Genomic DNA, 19232 nt, shown 5'->3' with positions numbered 1-19232 from the left:
TAACCTCTACTGAAAAAGTTTTATATGTAGTGTAAAAAAGTAGGTTTAATTACATAGCCTTTTAAAAACATGTGCCTTAATTGGCTGAATGCTAAAAACCTGTTTCCTTTGGCGTCAATCCTGTGTTAATTGGGAGGGGGGTGACCATATTCATATATTTTGCTATGCCTGGCTAATTTCTTTTCAAAACAATTTCACATTTAAAAGAAATCAGCCTGGCATCACAGAATATATGAGTATGCCCCCCCCCCCCAAATATCGCAGGATTGACGCCCATGCCTGTTTCTATCGTTTCTACACTCACATTCAATGGCTTTGAAAAAGCCTCATATTTATTTGAAGACGGCATTTTCATTCCAATGATTTTGTAATTTGAAATATTTTAACAAACGTTTGGCCATTGGTCGATTAATGACTTTACCATTAGCTAGAGAGAGCGCAATTTTTATGTCGCTCATACGTGTAGGCATACGACTCTTCATTAACATGAGTGAACGTGAGTGTAAGGAAGCTTTAAGAATACAGGCATATGACTCTTTAGTAAAATAATGTTTATAATATGTATTGCAAATGGTTTCATTTGAATAAAACCTTTAAAATTCAGAACCTACGTCTTCATCAAATACAGTAAAATCTTTTTCCAAAGCAGGTGTTAGTAGACAAAAATCCATTGCACTTGTCTGTTTGTAATTGTTCTTTTTCATTCCAATTTCGGTGACTGTTTACCAAAGGTATCAGAATGAAATAATCTCAATAATTGCTTAAACTTTGACTTTCTTTATAATAAGCAGATGATCTTCTGTATTATTTTGATGGTTCAATGCACCCATATGCAAATATGTAAACTGTTCATGTAAAATTTGTTCTTGTGTAAAGTTGTAGCTAAGGCGCGTGATGTTGATGTTGAATTGCGGTGTATTGATCATTTTGGTATCGCAATGCGTATATTAGAAATAGAAGCACCAACTGCTACATGGTTTCTTGTGTGTTTGTTCACAGCGATAGTTTATTGGATGGCGAACAATACTGTTATTACGATGATATGCCCAAAGCATTTGAAATATAAATGGAGAGAATTAAACTGGTGGAAATATAATGTTTCAACGTTCATTTTCTCAATTATCGCTTCTACAGCTGGTATTTACAGGTGTGTGATTATTTTGTGTTTTGTCTAAATTAATTTACCGTTGATAATTTGGTCCTATTGATACACAATATAACATATTTAAATAAGGTTGAACTCAGGCCATCGGGCAGCAAGCATTATTTGTGATAAATATTCAATATAAAATAAGGATATGCAATTCCACATCTTGTTTGGAGCAGTTAGAAAATGCTGATTTTCAACTTGCGTCAACTACGTATTTCATGATGAAATTTGTGGCCATTTTGTCAACTTCTAAATCAAATATTTCTTCAGCATTGTTGACATAAGCATGGCTTTGGTACTGTATACAAGGGCGAAACGAGAACGCTGAGTGTGTGTGTGTGTGTGGAGGGTGGGGTGAATATCATATACAATATACAGCTCTTCCTGCTGCTTTCTTTTGAAATTATAATCTCTAACAAACCTAATCATTGAAGCAGAGATAAATATATTTAATATTACTATACTTGAATAAATTTTGTCCCGAAATACAACCTCAAAATTATTCCAAACATCTCTTTGCACGTGACAAACCTAATCATTTAAGCAGAGCTAAATATATTAAATATTACTATACTTGAATAAATTTTGTCCCGAAATACAACCTCAAAATTATTCCAAACATCTCTTTGCACGTTACAACAGACAAGCAGCAGTATAATTGATTTCGTGCATTTATTAATCAAAAATCTGTCAACTTTCTTTACAACTATGTGTTTTCTTATTTTTGTAAGATGATCACGCTTTTCCGAAATGATATGTGCATTCTGAAAAGGGCAAAGTTCACTTTTGTTAAATCATGTGAGCTAACATCAGTCAGCATTTACATAAAAAAATGTTTGCCTCATCAATGCCTCATATTTTCTTGTCAAATATTTAGCCTGACGTTTGAAATTTACCAGACAGACCAAGAAGATTTAAAACCAGCTCCTTTTCACATTGATTTTCTTTCACCCAACATCAATGTGACTGAACAATGACGCATTACCAGCCGTTTTCCTTCGTTTAAATATTCCTATCCAGACTTCCTGTTAGGTTTTGCTTTTGATCGAAGATCAAATCCCACTCGTGCATTATTGTGCATGTTTAGCTCTTAGAAATTATGTCAATCTCCAAAGAGCGGAAAAGCTTTCGCGCTGTTACAGTGATGTAAATAAAATAAAAATCTTACTAGTTTCAAAAGCAAATCAGAGTTTTGGGCAGTGATCTTGAATTCTGTATGTATACAACTGACTTTCTGTGCGTTTGCCTCGAGTATTAAAGTTGGAAAACTTAATGACAATTTTCTCAAGACTTTGGTACGACTTTTGTAGCTAGTTTTGATTTTCATATAAATAGAATTTTGCTGACAATATTTTTGTATATTCAGGTCTCTTCTCTAACTTGCTGAAAAACTGATTGTAAAACGGTTATCTATAGCTACATAAAAAAATTTTGTTTTCATTTCAGTGTTCTAACGGGACCAGAAGACATGTTTCATACCGTTGCCCATCGTGGAACTCCTCTGTGTGGTTATATTTTAGCAATATCTTTGGGTAAGATACCAAAACAAATATATTCAATAGCTAGCATAAATATTCACAAACAGGCTACATGTTATATACCCACAGCTGGGATGTCCAGTAGGAAAAATAATTTCCCAAGGCGCAGAGGAAACAGGCTACAATTTTATTAGATGTTACAGTGAGATTCAACCATGGCGAAGTTGAATTTAAGCAAATAATTTGTCGATTGGAAGGGAACAAACTCTTTTTATTAACCAAAGCAATTTTGGCGACGTTGATATTTTCATACAGAAGGTTTTGTTCATTTAAAAGCCAAAATTTTATAGTGAAACTCATGTTGATATTAAATTGATGTGTATAAGTTTGTAGTTTTTGCATTCATATTTCTAAATAAAAACAACGAATTTTTCATCACTGATGACCTTGAAAAATATCCTGCGAAGGCTTTATTTTTTTTCAAGGAACTAGAGCCTCTCTTTTAGCATTTCCAAATGATGAATAAATATGAAATCAAGAGTCCTTAGAGTGGGTTGATGATCTTAAATGATATATTTCCCTGAAATGAAGTCTTTTTGACGAGTATAGCAATAACGTATTGTATAAATTAATTTGTTTGGCCGTGTGTTTTTATTGCGTGGAAAGCCTAGGGGAAGCGGCTTCAATATTACTGGGAAAGGAAACCTTCCAGTTATACTCATGTCAATGGTTCTGGGCATAAATACAACAGACATATGTAGAGACATCAGTGGCGTGCGGTCATGTAAGCGTAGGCAAGCGCCGCTTGCCTAAGCATTTTACCGAACAAAAATTTTGGATCAATCTCTGAGCAAAATTAGTTTAAATTTTTCTGTTCTAAACAATGTCAATGTAATCTTTTGTCTATATTGTCTTTACAGTTGAAATGCTTGCTATTTATACGCGATTTACTGTCGTGGTTTTCGGTTTCACTTTGCTACACTTGTAAGATGAGTCAAGTGGATTAAATACACCGAATATTTATTAACCAAGGCAAGCGCGCTTGCCTTCGGAGCTCAATTTGAACATTTGCGCATGCGTTAATCTAGATTTGGAGGCTTCTTATTCGAGGAATATCGAGAAAAGGCAAGCGGCGCTTCTAAGGGCGCCGCTTGATAGCGATTGGTCAACAGTCTTGTACGCTCGCAATTTTAAACACATATCAGCGAACGAATAATATTCGTATATTCAACACATTGGACATCCGAATCATTCACGCCGTTAATGTTATCGTTTATTAAAAGGTAATGTTCTGATTTCTAATTCAAAGTAGTAGGTGCTTTACTGGTTATTTTATTATTTTCTGCGCACAATGTGCGTAAACAAGCAGGGCCGCAGTCTGCAGAGATATCGAAATGCACGCAAACGTGTGTTGTGGTAAAGTATGACTAGCATTATGACCAAAACACTATGCTCTTGTCAGTCTTGTGTCGTTGAATTCGTAAATTAATGACTAAAAATAAAAGGTACAAGATACTAAATAATAAACACGACTCTCCGATATTCTGAAACGTACGAGTCAGTGCCAGACACATTTTGAAGAACGGGAGAACACGTTGCCATGACGTCATTATACCAAAATATAAACATTAAACAACGCCATGGCCTCAGTTTGTAACACACCGTGCCAATTTTGTGCGCGAAACTGGCTGTTCTTAATTGTTATAATCACGACTGCTACAATACATTTCGCGCCTATTGTCTTGCAATTTATGTATGTAGAAGATATTATCTGTAGCATTTAATACAAGATTATGATATTGACAAGAGCTTCCTTTGCGTAGTAGTTTTGATATTTGTATCCGGTAGATATCATGTAACTGATGTAAGGTATAAATAAGATTGATGTTCCTATAAAATATATAGCATAGGAATTTTCATCCTCTTATGTTCTACTTCTACATTCGGTATTTTCACGACACCTGTACAACATGACTGAATGATACAATATATTAGTTATTAATAATCAATAGAGAAGGATTTATTATTAGTTTCGTCTTTAACTTAAGACATCTTCAGATTGAAGATGTCTTAAGTTAAAGACGAAACGTAATTAATAAATCCTTCTCTATTTGATTATTGTGATGGCTTTCTTAAAAGTATTATGTTGGGCTATTATGTTCATATTGAAAATTCGCTTTCCGCCTGGCAAATCTCTGGCCATGACTGAATGCATTGTGGAATCACTGTCAGCGCTTGCCTATTAAATTCGGTCACCGCACGCCACTGAGAGACACATGTAGATAACCAGGCTTTGTAATATTTATCTTAACGTTGCTACGAAACTCTTTCAATCACTACAAATCAAGAAAAGTTATTAAAAATGAAGGTTTTAAAAGCAGTGAAGTCGTGCAAAGATATCGCTTCAGATATCAATAGCAGTTCTTGTGATATTTGAAGCGCATCAAAGCTGGAAACAATAGTGGTATTACAAATGTAGCTTTTCATTAACACGAATGCTATTATTATAATAATGAACGATCAATATTCTTGGCTAAGTTTATGATAACATTTAAACCAAACCAAATATACCCTCTCAATTGGCTTCTTCTTGACCAATATTTCACTAGTCATTCTTTGTTCACCGCATGTAACTAACTTGGCTAACAAATTGGTAAATTATGGCTTTAGAGAATGTTCGTTAAAATTTTTGAATAATTTCTCGAGTGTTTATTTGAAACATTTTTTCTTAGCTCACTGATGTAATAAATTTAGTAATTATTGTCTCTATGCATGCTTCAGAATAATAACTGTTTTTTCGTGCTTTTGCCGTCATCTTTAAATTCTTTAATTATTCCCACCTTGTTACGTCACTAATGTATTTCTGTAGATCTGAAAGCGTTCCTCTATAGTTGGTGCAACCCACTTATTTACCACCCTCCCCATATTTTTGCTTCATTGTCCCACCTTGCATCTTGGTCTGCTTTGAACTACACATTGATAAATTTAGGAGCCATATGGTGGACAGAACGTAGCCTATTAGCTATACTAAATTATAGAACTCAAAATGACTCTATTGGATATTCCTAGATCATTTCTTGAATGTAATCACCAAAGTATATTTCTCATTGTCTAAAAGTATTGATTTGAAAAGGATTATTTGGTTTTATTTGATTTATGAATTGGAAAAAAGATCAATTTTGTTTAATAGGTAACTTATATTCAAACTAAGTAATTTAAACTAATCTGCGATGAATTCTTTTAGGTTATTTTATTGCTGAAGTGCTTTACGTTTATGAGGACAGACGATTAACTGAATGGGTTTTTGTTCATCATTTAATTGTAAGTAAATGATTCATTTTTGTTCTGTAAACTAGTTGACTAAAGAAATTTTCCTAACAAGATGGACGCACGAGAAAATGCCTTGTCTATCATTATAGATTGACAAACTAGGGAAAAATTTAGGGATTATTTTATGCATATAAAACAAGTTATAGAAAGTTTAGAGTACAACTTTTTCTAGTAAGTTTAAAGTAAAAGTTGAAAAATTTAAAAGTGTTGATGCTCCTGCGTGTGAATAAAGAAATTAAATTTGAAAATCCTTAGAGTAAGAAACGAGCAGCAATTAAAATATGCGTCAAAATCTCACATACATACCATACAATGCCATAACATTACTGTGAACGGTATGTTAAAATTGATCACTAAATGAAGCAATACATGTAATAACAGTTAATTGATGTTTTCTAAGTCAAACACAAATTGAATAAAATAAACTTTGGCTTATATGTTGTTGCTAATTAAGGTTTGGAAGGAAATAAATAAAAACATTTAATATATCTTTTAACATATTTAACATATTTGTTGATACATTTGGATAATATAGAGCATATTTTTTCATATAGCTACTATAGTTATTCCAGGTTAATTTAAAGGAATGATGCTTCAAACTTAAACTCATTATTGGTTTTACTTAAACCTAAACTAAAACTTAAATTTTGCTTACGGAATCATTTCATATATGACATCAACATAGCGCAAATGTTAACATGACAGCTCTTCACAGCTTTGGTTGCCCTTTTAAGTATGCTTTATAATTGTTTTACTGCTTAACAGAAAATTCACTCTTAACGCGCATATGCACGAAAGATCACAAAATGAAAGAAACTTATAAAAATATTTTATAAAAATGCAACAAATTTGAAGATAAAAATTTGACAGATTAGATTTTTTTAAGTTTCAATCAACTTCAAAGACTTTTTTATTCATTAAAGAAAAAACACTTAGCTTCTTTGGCCGATTAAGCTGTGTATAACAAGACATACCGTGAAAAGAACTTATCATTTTTAACGAAATTTGTTTTCAACGTCTGTTGAGCATCGTGCTTCTAAGTAATCTGCCAATATATGACTGTTGAATATGACATGCAAACACACCATATCGATTTTGTCTTTGCAGCTAATTATCAGCATCATATATTGCCGAGTCGCCAATTGGAAATATCGCTCATTATCGATGGTTATTCATTTTATGGAAGTCAGCAGTATATTTGTTTCCTCTGAACGCATATTGAAATGTTTGAATGTTGATACACACAGTGTTTTGTATCGTGTCAACTGTTTTCTTCTTCTTCTGCCAATTTTTTTCGTGTTTTACTCACCATTGGGCTGACTTTTTTCTTCATAGCAAAGAAGGACTCAACAAGATCTTTTGTTGAGATGGTTGTTTTGGTTAGTCCTGCTTTATATTTTATCCCGCTAAACTGGAAAATGCTCAAAAGAGCTATTAATAAATGCTTTCCACCTAAAATCGTGATAGAAAAACCTGTAAAAGCTGGCTAGGTAAAACTGTATTACAACATTAATAAAAATAAGACGCCACTAGAAAAAAAATTGAAAAGAAGTTAATAAAGTAAAATAAACTAAAATGATAATATTTCTAGAAAATTAATTAAGAGTTTGAATGTATTTTTGTCTGCAAAGCCTGGATTTCTGATAAAATTTCTATATTTCCAAGAATTCTGTGAGAATGAAATGGAATTTCAATCTCCAGAAGATGCTTGTAAAAAAAAGGGGGGGGGGGAGGAAAGCACTGGTGGAAACTTTGCTTGAATTTTTGAATGCTCCCTTGCTTTTATGGCATAAGTCCTCATTGTGTTTGTAAACCAACAAATTCAACTTTGAAAGACCCATCATGTTGTGCTAATGATAAAATTCCACGATCAGACAAAACTGTTTAATTTTGCTTCTTTTCAGAAATTTTGAGCTACGTGTACACTGGATGCTGTTGTATTTGTCGTCTCAAATCTTTCAATTTAAGTTAAAAATTATCGAGTTTATTTTATAAGTTATGTCCAGATACTGTTTCTCCTTTTGTTTAGCATGAATATCAAAATGTTTTGGGATTCTTTGTGAAGTTTTCTTAAAATTACTGCCTCGTCTCGGGGGCTTGTTCATAAAAAGAAGTCAAAATAAGGTGATTCAATTGCAATGCTTTCTTTTGAAGAAAGAGACTTCTTTTTCTTAGTAAGCACTGGGAGCAAGGCAGGTCAAAATATGTATGCAGGTTAATTTGAAGGGACTCGGTCAGGAAGTGTTGTTGTGTATCAATGCTTTGTGTAATACCGAAAAGAAATTGGTATCATGCTTATTTGAGATGGCATAACTTCCAACTCCCAAAGCGATCAGACTGTGCATGAACTTTTTTAGCAACGGCCGTCCCATAAATTAGATGTATCTGATAATTAGTCACAAACATATATCTTCATTAACTCACGTTTTAAAAATACAGGTTTACAATTTTTTCCAGTATAAATGCTGATAGACACAGCATGGTTGAAGGTTAACAACTATATGAAATATTTTGATGAAATAATAGATACAATTACAAACTATAAGCAAATTTATCCACCCTATTAGCTGTTGCCTTTGTATCATGTGAAAGTCATAAAAACCAAACAAACGCAATAACTCAGATTTAGTGCAAGCATACTTAGATGTGTTCATAAATACAATAATTGTGAGATATAATTTTAGATGTATTACTAACAACAATATTGAATATATGTGTACTCATTTGATCATTATATACGTCATGTGATTTAAATATCTTGCCCTGCATTGTCATATTGATTTCGCCAATGGTCATCCATATTAATAGAAGGTCTTCTTCTTCCACCACTTGTCTGCAAATGGTTGTAAAAATATGGAAATATTATTTAGCATTAAATCGCCTTTTAAAAATACGGGCACTGATTGGTGTAACTCTGTAATGCACGAGGCTTAAGTCTCGCAAGAATCTCGCAGGTTGCGTGATTCGTGCGAGAAATTGAAATGGCGAAAATATTAACAATTTGTTATTAAAGTCAATAAATTTATCCTTTACGTAAGGTTTATAAAAGGCTATTTTATGAACGAAATAGAATACATATTTAATTGTTTCTGTTAAGTTGTATAAACACTTGTGAAAGTTTGGATCGAGAAACTCGAAACTGCTGGAAACACTTGCACTTCGTGCGTGTGTTTACCACGCAATTTTTCACTCCCCCCCCCCAAACTTTCCGCGTGTTTATATAACTCTGTAGAAACTAGGAAAATGTTTTCTATTTTTTTAATATAGCACTGTTTTTCTACGTCAATGCGTTCTTACACATACACAGCCAATGAAAAAGATGTTAAGTTGTTTAAATGACTCAAAGATGCTTTGCAAAAAGCCGATAAGGTTGAAGCCAGTTAAAGAGGTGTTATGGAGTGTCTAAGCCGTTCTGTGTTTTGAAAAACTCTTTCATTTTTGTGAGTTGCATGATAATAAGCAATTATTGGATGAGGTTGAGCATGATATCAAGAATTATTCAGACCGAAGTTCGCTTCGGCAGATAACGATGACCTCGGTCTGAATAATTCTTGATATCATGCAAAAAACGAATTCAATAATTGCTTTATTATTCACCTTAATTAAAAGAAATAATATTGAAACTGATAAATGTAAAACATTTTCAAACCTTCGCTAGTTTGTCGCTGAAACAAAATGGTTTTTTTCCAAATCCTGCTCGTTTAAATATGCTGTAAATATGTTCAAAAGCGGCTTCGTTGCTTTTTTAGTGTTTTCCCCTTGCTCGAAAGCTTTCGCTTATAAAGTTTAGAAACTGTGTTAAACATTGCTATCAGTTGATTTGTCTTCAAAACCGGCTTTTAATGGCAACCATAATTGTAGAAACTATTATCTGTAAACTGGGAAAACCCACTACTTCGTGAGTTCTGAGCATCGTGCATTTGAAGAGTAGATCGTAAGGTATTTAACAGCATAAATGATCTAAATTAAGAAAATTTAACTATTCCGGAATGGCAAAAACTAATTATGTCAAGATAACAACGGGCCTCTCGAAAGCCAGGGTCAGTAGGCTTCAGCCTACTTAACGTACTGAGTAATCCACCACTGTTTATAGGTTCGCTCAATAGCTTCTCTACTCACATTATTTCATCGTTTTCAACAAAAAGCAGTTTTAAAGAATACTTTACTAGACTCATATTTCAAAAAAAAGAACGTACGACATACCTGATAAACCTGTTTTTGTCTACGGCGATGACGGAAGAATAAGACCAACATAATAATAGCAATTAGTACAAAAGAAAGGACTACAACGAGAACAACTATTAATGTTGTGTCATCTAAAAAGAAAATACGATCATTATTAATTAAATTATAATACTTGATAAACATAATTAATAAATATAATTAATTAGTATACTAAGTAGTTGGAGCTGTGCAGTTGGACTGTAATTAAATTATAATATTTGATAAACATAATAAATATAATTAATTAATATACTAAGTAGTTGGAGCTGTGCAGTTGGACTGTAATTAAATTATAATATTTGATAAACATAATAAATATAATTAATTAATATACTAAGTAGTTGGAGCTGTGCTGTTGGACTGTGGCCATTTACAAATTGCATGCACGGTTTTAGCAATTTAAATTTGCTTAATGTGGGTGAATCGCGTTTAGTTGGCATCGTGAAAGTTGACATGTAATCGTGACTTGCAGTTTCAGTACTAGTAGTAAACTAAAATTCATTTCTTTGTGGTAAATTAGAAATATTTAAAATATAATTTAAAAGTTCATACCCGAGTCGTCGTCTGTTTTCGCCGTAATCAAACGTTCTGCTGAGCCATCATCATTTATGGCGGTAATGTTGATGGTGTAAAATGTATCACTTTCCAAACCCCCGAATGTTTCACTAAGTGTAGCAACCTCCGGGGTTCTGTTTCGTAGAGCATTTCCAGGGAGAGGAGGATTGGATCGAATTTCGTATATTTTAATGCCAAATGCTACAAATGAAGCCCTATGTTGCCATGTGAAAGTAATTGACTTTTCGCCAACATGAGTTATTGTCACATCTTGTGGTGGTGGAGGTGGACCTATAATACACACAAACATACATAGGAAGTTTTTGTGTTTTAATTCTTCGACTCGTAACACAGACCTTTTGTCATAGACCTAGCGAAAAATCATCAAAAACTATAATTTCATCCAAACAATCCTGCTTCGTAATGTCTCACTCTTCACAGGATTTTGATAAATACATGCGCTTGTCAGAAATGTTCAAAGTCATCATGAAATTGCGATTACCATTGGCAAGATAAAATACTGATGAGCACAGACTAAAATATTATTTTCCCAGCGTTTTGCTGCATTAACACACAAGTTCATATGACCTTAGTATTTGTTTTACATGCATTATGATTAATGTCGTCTTGGATAAATGTACGTTGGTTTATATTTAATGTGTACTTTCTTCAACAGATCTGTTTATTCTTTCGTCCTTCTAAGACCATTTTATCATTTTATCCGCATTTTGTTTCTCTTATCTAATATACTATCGACATTTTATCCCAGCCCAATCAAACCTATACAAATTTTTTAATCATGAACATCGCTTACCAGCTACCGTGGCACCTTGGATGGGAAAACCTGATAGCGTTCCATTAATGAGCCTTTCTATAAAACTGTCTGCAACAATAACTTTAGCGTTTTGTGGACTTTGACGTAAGATGATTCTAACATCAACTATGATCGAACCATTCCTGACATAAAAATAATCAACTTTTCAAACATAATTAAATATCACTCAAATATTTTATTGAAAATCAATACAATTAACAGTTGGCCAGCAAAGAACAATTAAAATTTACAAGAATTCTATGTAGGAGGATCGATGGTTAAATTTCACCTTAAAACATCTTTGGAAAATTATAGATTAGATATAAGAAGACTTTGAATAAAGTTGCACAATTTCGAATTATGTGCATCCAAATAATGCGACAAAAAGAACGGAAATAAGGGAGTTGGGAGGTGAAAAAGAATAATTACAGAATGGCTGCATCCAAATAATGCGACAAAAAGAACGGAAATAAGGGAGTCGGGAGGTGAAAAAGAATAATTACAGAATGGCTGCATCCAAATAATGCGACAAAAAGAACGGAATAAGGGAGTCGGGAGGTGAAAAAGAATAATTAGAGCACAGCAAGAAAACGCTTAAACATAGAGAGTTGTAGAACTTTTATCAACAGGGAATTTCGAAGAATTTAGTGCAATTCTGATTATACCAAACGTAAATATACATTATGAAGTCTATAGTTTTAAACTTTAAGGAAAATCAAACTCATGTAGAGTAGTAAAACTAAGTAATCTGAATCGCAGACTTTAGGATAGATTTTGAGGAGCTTAGAGGCAAAGAAGTGAAGAAAGGACCTTCAGTATAACCAGGTGTTGAAGAGACAAAATTGCTTGGTAAAATGGTCTTGCATTTGAATTGTACCTTTTGCTTTACAACGTAAGTATGTTTTTTTTTCACTGAATCAAAAGATTAGCGTGATTTCTAGGTAATAATCATCATAATCTTTATTTTGTCCTTAAACAGTAGTTCTTATGAGCATTTAAAAGTTAATATCGCAACAAGCTGTTTCGGACCCGACAGAGAGAAAAAATGTATCGCTGATTAGAAATCCTTCAACTGCTTCAACATCATTAAAAATGAACATGGAAGACTTACGTATTTTAATGTTTAACATTACCTAAATCTCAAAATTTCTACATCTTGAAAGTTTGGGGTGTCTTGAAATTTGTCACGGAGCTAAAAAGAATAGGATATGTTAGTAAGATATAAAGAACACGTAAAAACCAATGAGACGTTGCTTGAGCTATGTAAACTATTTCTCAGTAAACTATTTCTCAGTCAATCATTCGTCACAAAAATCAAAAAAATGTCGATAGCGTGAAATAAAGCAAGTCATCAACTGCAAAACGAAAAACGTCATTTAGATACCTGCATGTATTTAAACATTCATATTACAGGTGTTGGAAAAGCAAAACAATGGGAAAATATAAAGTCCGCCTAATGTAATGGTTTTTGCATTATCTTTCTTCTGCTATATAAGATTCAAAAAAGATCACAAGTCTGGTCAAATCTTCTATTGTTAGACTACCGATATCCGATTTAAATAAAGATTGCTGCAATCATTCAGCCTTCATAATTTGGTCCTGCTGGGTAAATTTCTCTGTGTTTACTAACAGGAAAAATAATAAATTTCCAAAAAAATGAACAATGATGATGTTGTAAAAATCAGTGGCTACATTGAATGTAAAAGAAATTAGAAATCAAAATTTTTTCGTAAATATCAAACATTGTTCTGCTAGCCACGTTGTTCAATAAATTTAATGATTTATGCAATTTACAGAGCATATAAAAACAGTATTTATAAAACCAGTACTTTATTAAATGCTGCGGGGAGTGGAAACGTCATTTTACAGTTTTTGGAGTAAATTATCTTCCCTTATTCGTAGAAAACTTTCACAGAACAGATAAACGACATTAAATATATTCAAAATGCTGTGCAATAGACGAGAGGATTTGATTATTGTTTTTTGAGTTCTTTTGATATTGTTAAACTTATGAAATATTTAAAATAACAATGCAGAAGTTAAAGATTGTACTTTACGTTTCACTATGCTAAAGGACAAAAACCCAAGATTGAAACCAAGCTACCTTTTACAGGACAGTGTTGCCATTTGGCATGAAAAAATAAAACGATTGGAAAACAACGAAAGAAAAATGTCGCCTGCTAAATTAACAAAATCATATTAAATTTACCTCTCGAGTCAAATTTCCTGCCAACTCAATAAACAGTGCCGAAGTATTGTCGTTTAAATCTGAAGTAAATTCTCCATCAAGTGTTATTTTGATTGTAACGTTGACCAATTCTAAATTTGAGGCAAGAAGGCTATTTACTTGAAGTATTCAGAAGTTTGAATTAAACATGACCATTGTCAAAAACAGAATTTTTTCTGATATCGATTTTCAGTGCTCAAAAAGAATATGAAAGCATTCTTTCATGTAAAATTATCTCTCAATGATAGCATAATGCTTTATCCAACAACTACAAACAATAACGACCTTATCTAAAAACATTTGAGAAATTGACTAATTAACTAATTAATTTCTCAAATGTTGTTAGATAAGGTCGTTATTGTTTGTAGTTGTTGGATAAAGCATTATGCTATCATTCTTTTTGTTTAATAACATTCCATCTATTTAACCTTAAAATTGCCTTTCGAAAAAACGCAAAACCTCAGTTGTTGTTATAATCATCTTGCTATATCAGTTTGCAAGAATGTGTAATGATATGTTTTCAAAAAGGAAATACGTCACAGGGAGAGAGGCCTTCATTGCACAAAAATACTAATTAAGAATTTCATAGCTGGTCATATACTTCTTTCTTGAATTACTTAGATATTCTGTTGGAATGATTTTTCACTAAGTCAACGCATAAATTGCAAATAAAACTATAACAACATACATATGCATGTATAAATTCCACTACCCACCCAAAAACGGGTTTGCTACACCATTGTGCGGGCTGGATACGTCAATAAAGTAATTAATGTACACATACCTAAGCACTGCCGACCATTTGGATAGAATCCAGGTAAACAGCGACATTCAACAGTGGTGGGAGATAATGTAAAGCAGGTTGAGTTAGCATGACATGTTATATCGTTGCATGTTCCTATCGTAGATAAAAAAAGTCGGTTTCATTTACAAAATGGATAAGATAATGACAGATGTTTAGAATATATAAAGTCTACAGGTGAAAGAGTTCATAATGGTGATAAAATATGTGGTTTTATAACTTAGCTTCTACATTGATGTATTTCCATGACGATCATTACTTTTAATTTTTTTCAGGGGAAGATATTCAGTTCTGAAAGACGGTGGGGTGGAGTGGGGTAAGATGAGGAGGGGTGGGGTAAGATGAGGGTGGGGTGGAGTGAAATGAGGTGAAGTGAGGTGGGAAATGGGGAAGCACCCCAAATTTCGGACGAATACTTTATTTTGTATATTTTGTGTAAAAACTCGAGGAAAGACACAAAATTGCTTTTTAAAAACAATTTTAGAAACACAACACATTGAACAATTCAATTAAAGAAATAAGTTCCTTCTTCGGGGTCTTCATCAATGCAAAGATGTCTGTGATGAGGTTGATTGATGAATGATTTTCGTTTAAAATCTCTCCCATCAGTTAACTGCCTGTATATACATATATAAACAAACCTGTGATTACAATAACCAGCGCGTTACTCCTAACGTCAAAAGCACCAACCATTTCGTTTCTTACGGCAGTGAAGAGGACGCTAAGTCCATTAGCGCCTACTTGGTCAAATGTTACATCAGCATCTACTATAACACTGCCATTTCTATAAATACACATAAAATTATTCAGAGATCTGTGTTGGTGATTTTAATAAATGGTAAATATAAATAATAGTTGTAGCACCTATGATAAAAACAAAATATATTAACGAGATACAGGATTGGTCGCAAATTTTCAAATTACAACTTTTAAACCTTGCAATCAATTACATAAATTCAATGTCACAGCTTTTATAACCTTAATTCGTTTATTACTGTTTGTACATAACCAAATTGTCTTGTGTTGTAAACAGCTGCCATCTATAAGCAAAAATAAGTTTGAACATTACAATTTATTAGGGCATTAAGAACTTATATCTGCACCAAATTAATGTTTTCGGTTTTGAAAAGCTTGAAACACACACGGTATGATTTCCTGTTAATTTATCAATACTATGCTTTAGAAAAATCTAACTTGAGCGTGATTCTAAATTAAACATATTTACTGAGATCAAAGTGTACAAAGATGTAAACTATTCAAAAAATTCACACCAAAGTATTAAATATTAAGTATAAACTATAAAACACAGTGCATATACGGACTTTTCTATAAGGAATTTTGTTTCTAAAGAATTGAATGATAATTTTGTTAAAAGTTTGCATTGTAGGAGTGTAGATAAACGTTGAGGCTAGACCTGCCACCGTATACACTTTAATTATGTGCGAATCAAATTATGATGGCAATATAAAATAACATATGAACTTACAGATGTTCTAAATTCGTCTTGGAACATTCTAAAAGCTGACGAACTTTTATTTGCCAACGCAGGAGTAAAGGTACGATTTACGGTCAGAAAAATTCGATTAAGCTCAACCTCACCTGAACAAAAAAAGTTTCAAAGATTGAATAACACAAAAAATGAAATGAAGTCAACTATATCGTCAACTTGTGTCAATAGTAACAAAAAAAGGGTGAAGTACTTAAAGTGGCTTTCCTCCATAGTCAACTTGTGAAAATGGTGAATCAATAAAGTAGCTAGGAATATCATTATTGGTATAATTTCTTAAGAGGGGAGGAAAACGTTGCAAATTACGAAAATTTTCTATTTTGAAATTTTTGTATAAACTCATAGACAAACACCAACAGGGAATATCAATATTGGTGTAATTTCTTAAGAGGGGAAGAAAACGTTGCAAATTACGAAAATTTTCTAATTTGAAATTTTTGTATAAACTAATGGACAAACACCAACAGATTTTTGTAACATAACACATTTAAAAAGTAGCTAGAATCTTATAAGGTTTGTGTGTAGGTGTGGTTTATGTCTTAACATAAGCCACATCATTTTTTCTGAATTTCACACTATTCAGTTGTTTGCCCAAATTCCGATCAATTTAAAAATCAAATTTTCGACAAATCGCAAATTTTCATAACAGCTGCCTCACCACCTAACAATTCAACCACTGCAGATATCTCGCGATTGTTAAACCTGGAGAAGAACGATTTTTGCACTAACCCTTAACTGCTTAATTTACAAAAATTCTTATTTCAAAAAGGACTGGTTGTTTCGTAGCTATGTAGATGTAGCCAGCAATAATTTTAAACATTACCTTGTCTTGTGCAACTTCCATCACTGCCCACGACACCTTTGCAAATACATCTGAAGGAGCCAAGTGTGTTTACGCAGCTCAAGCCTTCAGGGCACATGAATGCACTATTGTTACATTCGTTTATGTCTATTGTTTAGTAAAGTAAAGAAAAAATAAATATATTTTAGTAATGCATCAAAGTAAGTTGGTTACATGAAGTAAGAAACAAATCCATTTGTGAACTTTTGTCCGTGATATACAACTCCTCAGTAGTCAGTAGCTATCCTCGCATTATTTTTATTAATTTGTTGACTATTATAGCTACAAGTGCATACTTTTTTGTTTGTGACATGAAATATATCTTGTCTTGTGAAAATCTAGCAGGATTTATTTTTTTTCAAATAAACTTTTGGATGTCATTATGAGGAATAATACAGACGTTTTTGTAATGCCTAGATTGGAAATTTTATTCTCATTTCTTTTCTAATTGACATATCTTAAAATTGCGTTTTTATGTGTTGCTCCAGTATATTAAAACCAGCTTACGTTTTCTCAAATTTATTATCAAATTTATTGTCAACTATTTAATTCCTTATTAAAACTAATCACTATGTTAGTATTAAATACTATTTGATAAGTGTTCGAGAAAACTTTTTTCAAAAAAATATACAGTACTTATAAATGATTGCATGTCAAAAGAGATTTTTGCTAAGTTTCCTGGCAAGTGAAATTTGTCTTACATTATCAGTTCACCTGCTGTAATTGGTTAACTTATAAAAGCAAAATTTTCAAAACAAATTTTTGCGTGTAAACTATTTTAAACTTAGATTTTGTCAAAAGGTTTACCATTTGTGGTCACTGTAATCATAGCCACATCTCCTACTCCATCATCATTAACAGCATAAACTGAGATTGCATAAGATGTGCTATTCAATAAATTTTGAAACATAGCATTGTTTGTACCCATCGTCGCAGTAATGACTTTTTCGTTCATACCCCTCTCGGGATTGAGTCGAGTTTGGTAGTTTTTGATTCCAAATACATTAAAAGAATTCGGCTGCTGCCAAGTAACGTTTATAGAAGTCACTGCTACACCTGTTACCATTAAGCCTTGTGGTGGTGGAGGTGTACCTGTTAAAATTATATGGAAGTAGATGAGAAGTTTTCAATTTGCTTTACCCCGCCCCTCACTGTATTTGTACAAAAGGGGGAAACTATATGTGCTATATTTATGTGTTATATTATACTTCTAAGTGTTTCTCAAAATGTAAATAACTTTGTAATATGAATCGTATGATTCTTGAAGTAGTTACTCATTATAATTGATCGGGCTTACAATACACATTTTTTAATGCAATAGTTTTCATCAAACTGCAGTTGAAAACGGATGAAAACTAATAAATTTATTGTCTTGGATAAATGTATGTTGGTTTATATTTAATGTGTACTTTCTTCAACTGATCTGTTTATTCTTTCGTCCTTCTAATACCATTTTATCATTTCATCCGCATTTTGGTTTTTTTATCTAATATACTATCGACATTTTATCCCAGCCCAATAAAACATATACAGATTTTTAATCATCAATATCCCTTACCAAGTACCGTGACACCTTGAATGGGTAAACCTGATAACGTTCCATTAATGAGCCTTTCTTCAATAGTGTCTGCAACAATAACTTTAGCGTTTTGTGGACCTTGACGAGAGATGATTCTAGCATCAACTATGATCGAGCCATTCCTGACATAAAAATAATCAACTTTTCAAACATAATTAAATATCACTCAAATATTTTATTGAAAATCAATACAATTAACAATTGGCCAACAAAGAACAATTAAAATTTACAAGAATGCTATTTAGAAGGATCGATGGTTAAATTTCAGCTTAAAATATCTTCGGAAAACTATAGATTAGGTTAAAGAAGACTTTGAATAAATTTGCACAGTTTAGAATTATGTGCATCCAAATAATGCGACAAAAAGAACGGAAATAAGGGAGTCGGGAGGTGAAAAAAAAATAATTACAGCACAGCAAGAAAACGCTTAAACATAGAGAGTTGTAGAACTTTATAAACAGGGAATTTCGAAGAATTTAGTGGAATTCTGATTATACCAAACGTAGCCTAACGCTACCGAACGTAAATATAGATTATGAAGTCTATAGTTTTAAATTTTAAGGGAAATCAAACTCATCTAGAGTAGTGAAACTAAGTAATCTGAATCGCAGACTTTAGGAAGAAAGTACTTTCAGTACGAGGTGTTGAAGAGACAAAATTGCTTGGTAAAATGGTCTGAATGGTACATTTGAATTGTACCTTTTGCTTTACAACGTAATTATGTT

General features: G+C 32.5%; 2 protein-coding genes across 7 annotated transcripts in view; one reads left to right on the top strand and one right to left on the bottom strand.

Annotated features, from left to right (window-relative positions):
- Window positions 1-213: 213 nt before the first annotated feature.
- On the top strand, window positions 214-12072 carry LOC124455067. Of its 4 annotated transcripts, XM_047005823.1 has the most exons (5): window positions 214-1147; window positions 2597-2682; window positions 5873-5949; window positions 11867-11923; window positions 11998-12072. In XM_047005823.1, exons 1-5 carry the CDS (start codon window positions 939-941, stop codon window positions 12022-12024), a joined length of 456 nt encoding a protein of 151 aa, XP_046861779.1. In that variant the 5' UTR covers window positions 214-938; the 3' UTR covers window positions 12025-12072. The 4 variants fall into 4 exon arrangements, with proteins under 4 accessions (XP_046861779.1, XP_046861778.1, XP_046861780.1 ...); XM_047005822.1 differs by having other exon boundaries at window positions 11867-12072; XM_047005824.1 differs by having other exon boundaries at window positions 11818-12072.
- LOC124455059 overlaps window positions 8351-19232 on the bottom strand; it is a 25154-nt gene continuing 14272 nt past the window's right edge. For 2 of the 3 annotated variants that reach the window (XM_047005811.1, XM_047005810.1), the window contains 13 exons: window positions 18487-18629; window positions 17735-18020; window positions 16911-17038; window positions 16067-16179; window positions 15559-15620; window positions 15222-15364; window positions 14563-14676; window positions 13761-13870; window positions 12685-12743; window positions 11552-11694; window positions 10735-11028; window positions 10162-10274; window positions 8351-8791 (listed from right to left, as the gene is read on the bottom strand). In XM_047005811.1, the coding sequence (XP_046861767.1) occupies window positions 8708-8791; window positions 10162-10274; window positions 10735-11028; window positions 11552-11694; window positions 12685-12743; window positions 13761-13870; window positions 14563-14676; window positions 15222-15364; window positions 15559-15620; window positions 16067-16179; window positions 16911-17038; window positions 17735-18020; window positions 18487-18629 (1792 nt within the window). In that variant the 3' untranslated portion in view covers window positions 8351-8707. The remainder of the gene's footprint in view (window positions 8792-10161; window positions 10275-10734; window positions 11029-11551; window positions 11695-12684; window positions 12744-13760; window positions 13871-14562; window positions 14677-15221; window positions 15365-15558; window positions 15621-16066; window positions 16180-16910; window positions 17039-17734; window positions 18021-18486; window positions 18630-19232) is intronic. The other variant, XM_047005812.1, reaches the window with a different exon arrangement.

The sequence above is a fragment of the Xenia sp. Carnegie-2017 genome, unplaced genomic scaffold (genome assembly GCF_021976095.1).
Source record: "Xenia sp. Carnegie-2017 unplaced genomic scaffold, XeniaSp_v1 HiC_scaffold_3, whole genome shotgun sequence".
Lineage (NCBI taxonomy): Eukaryota > Metazoa > Cnidaria > Anthozoa > Malacalcyonacea > Xeniidae > Xenia > Xenia sp. Carnegie-2017.
Note: the sequence above shows the minus strand (reverse complement) of the source record. Positions and strands in the feature narration are given on the sequence as shown.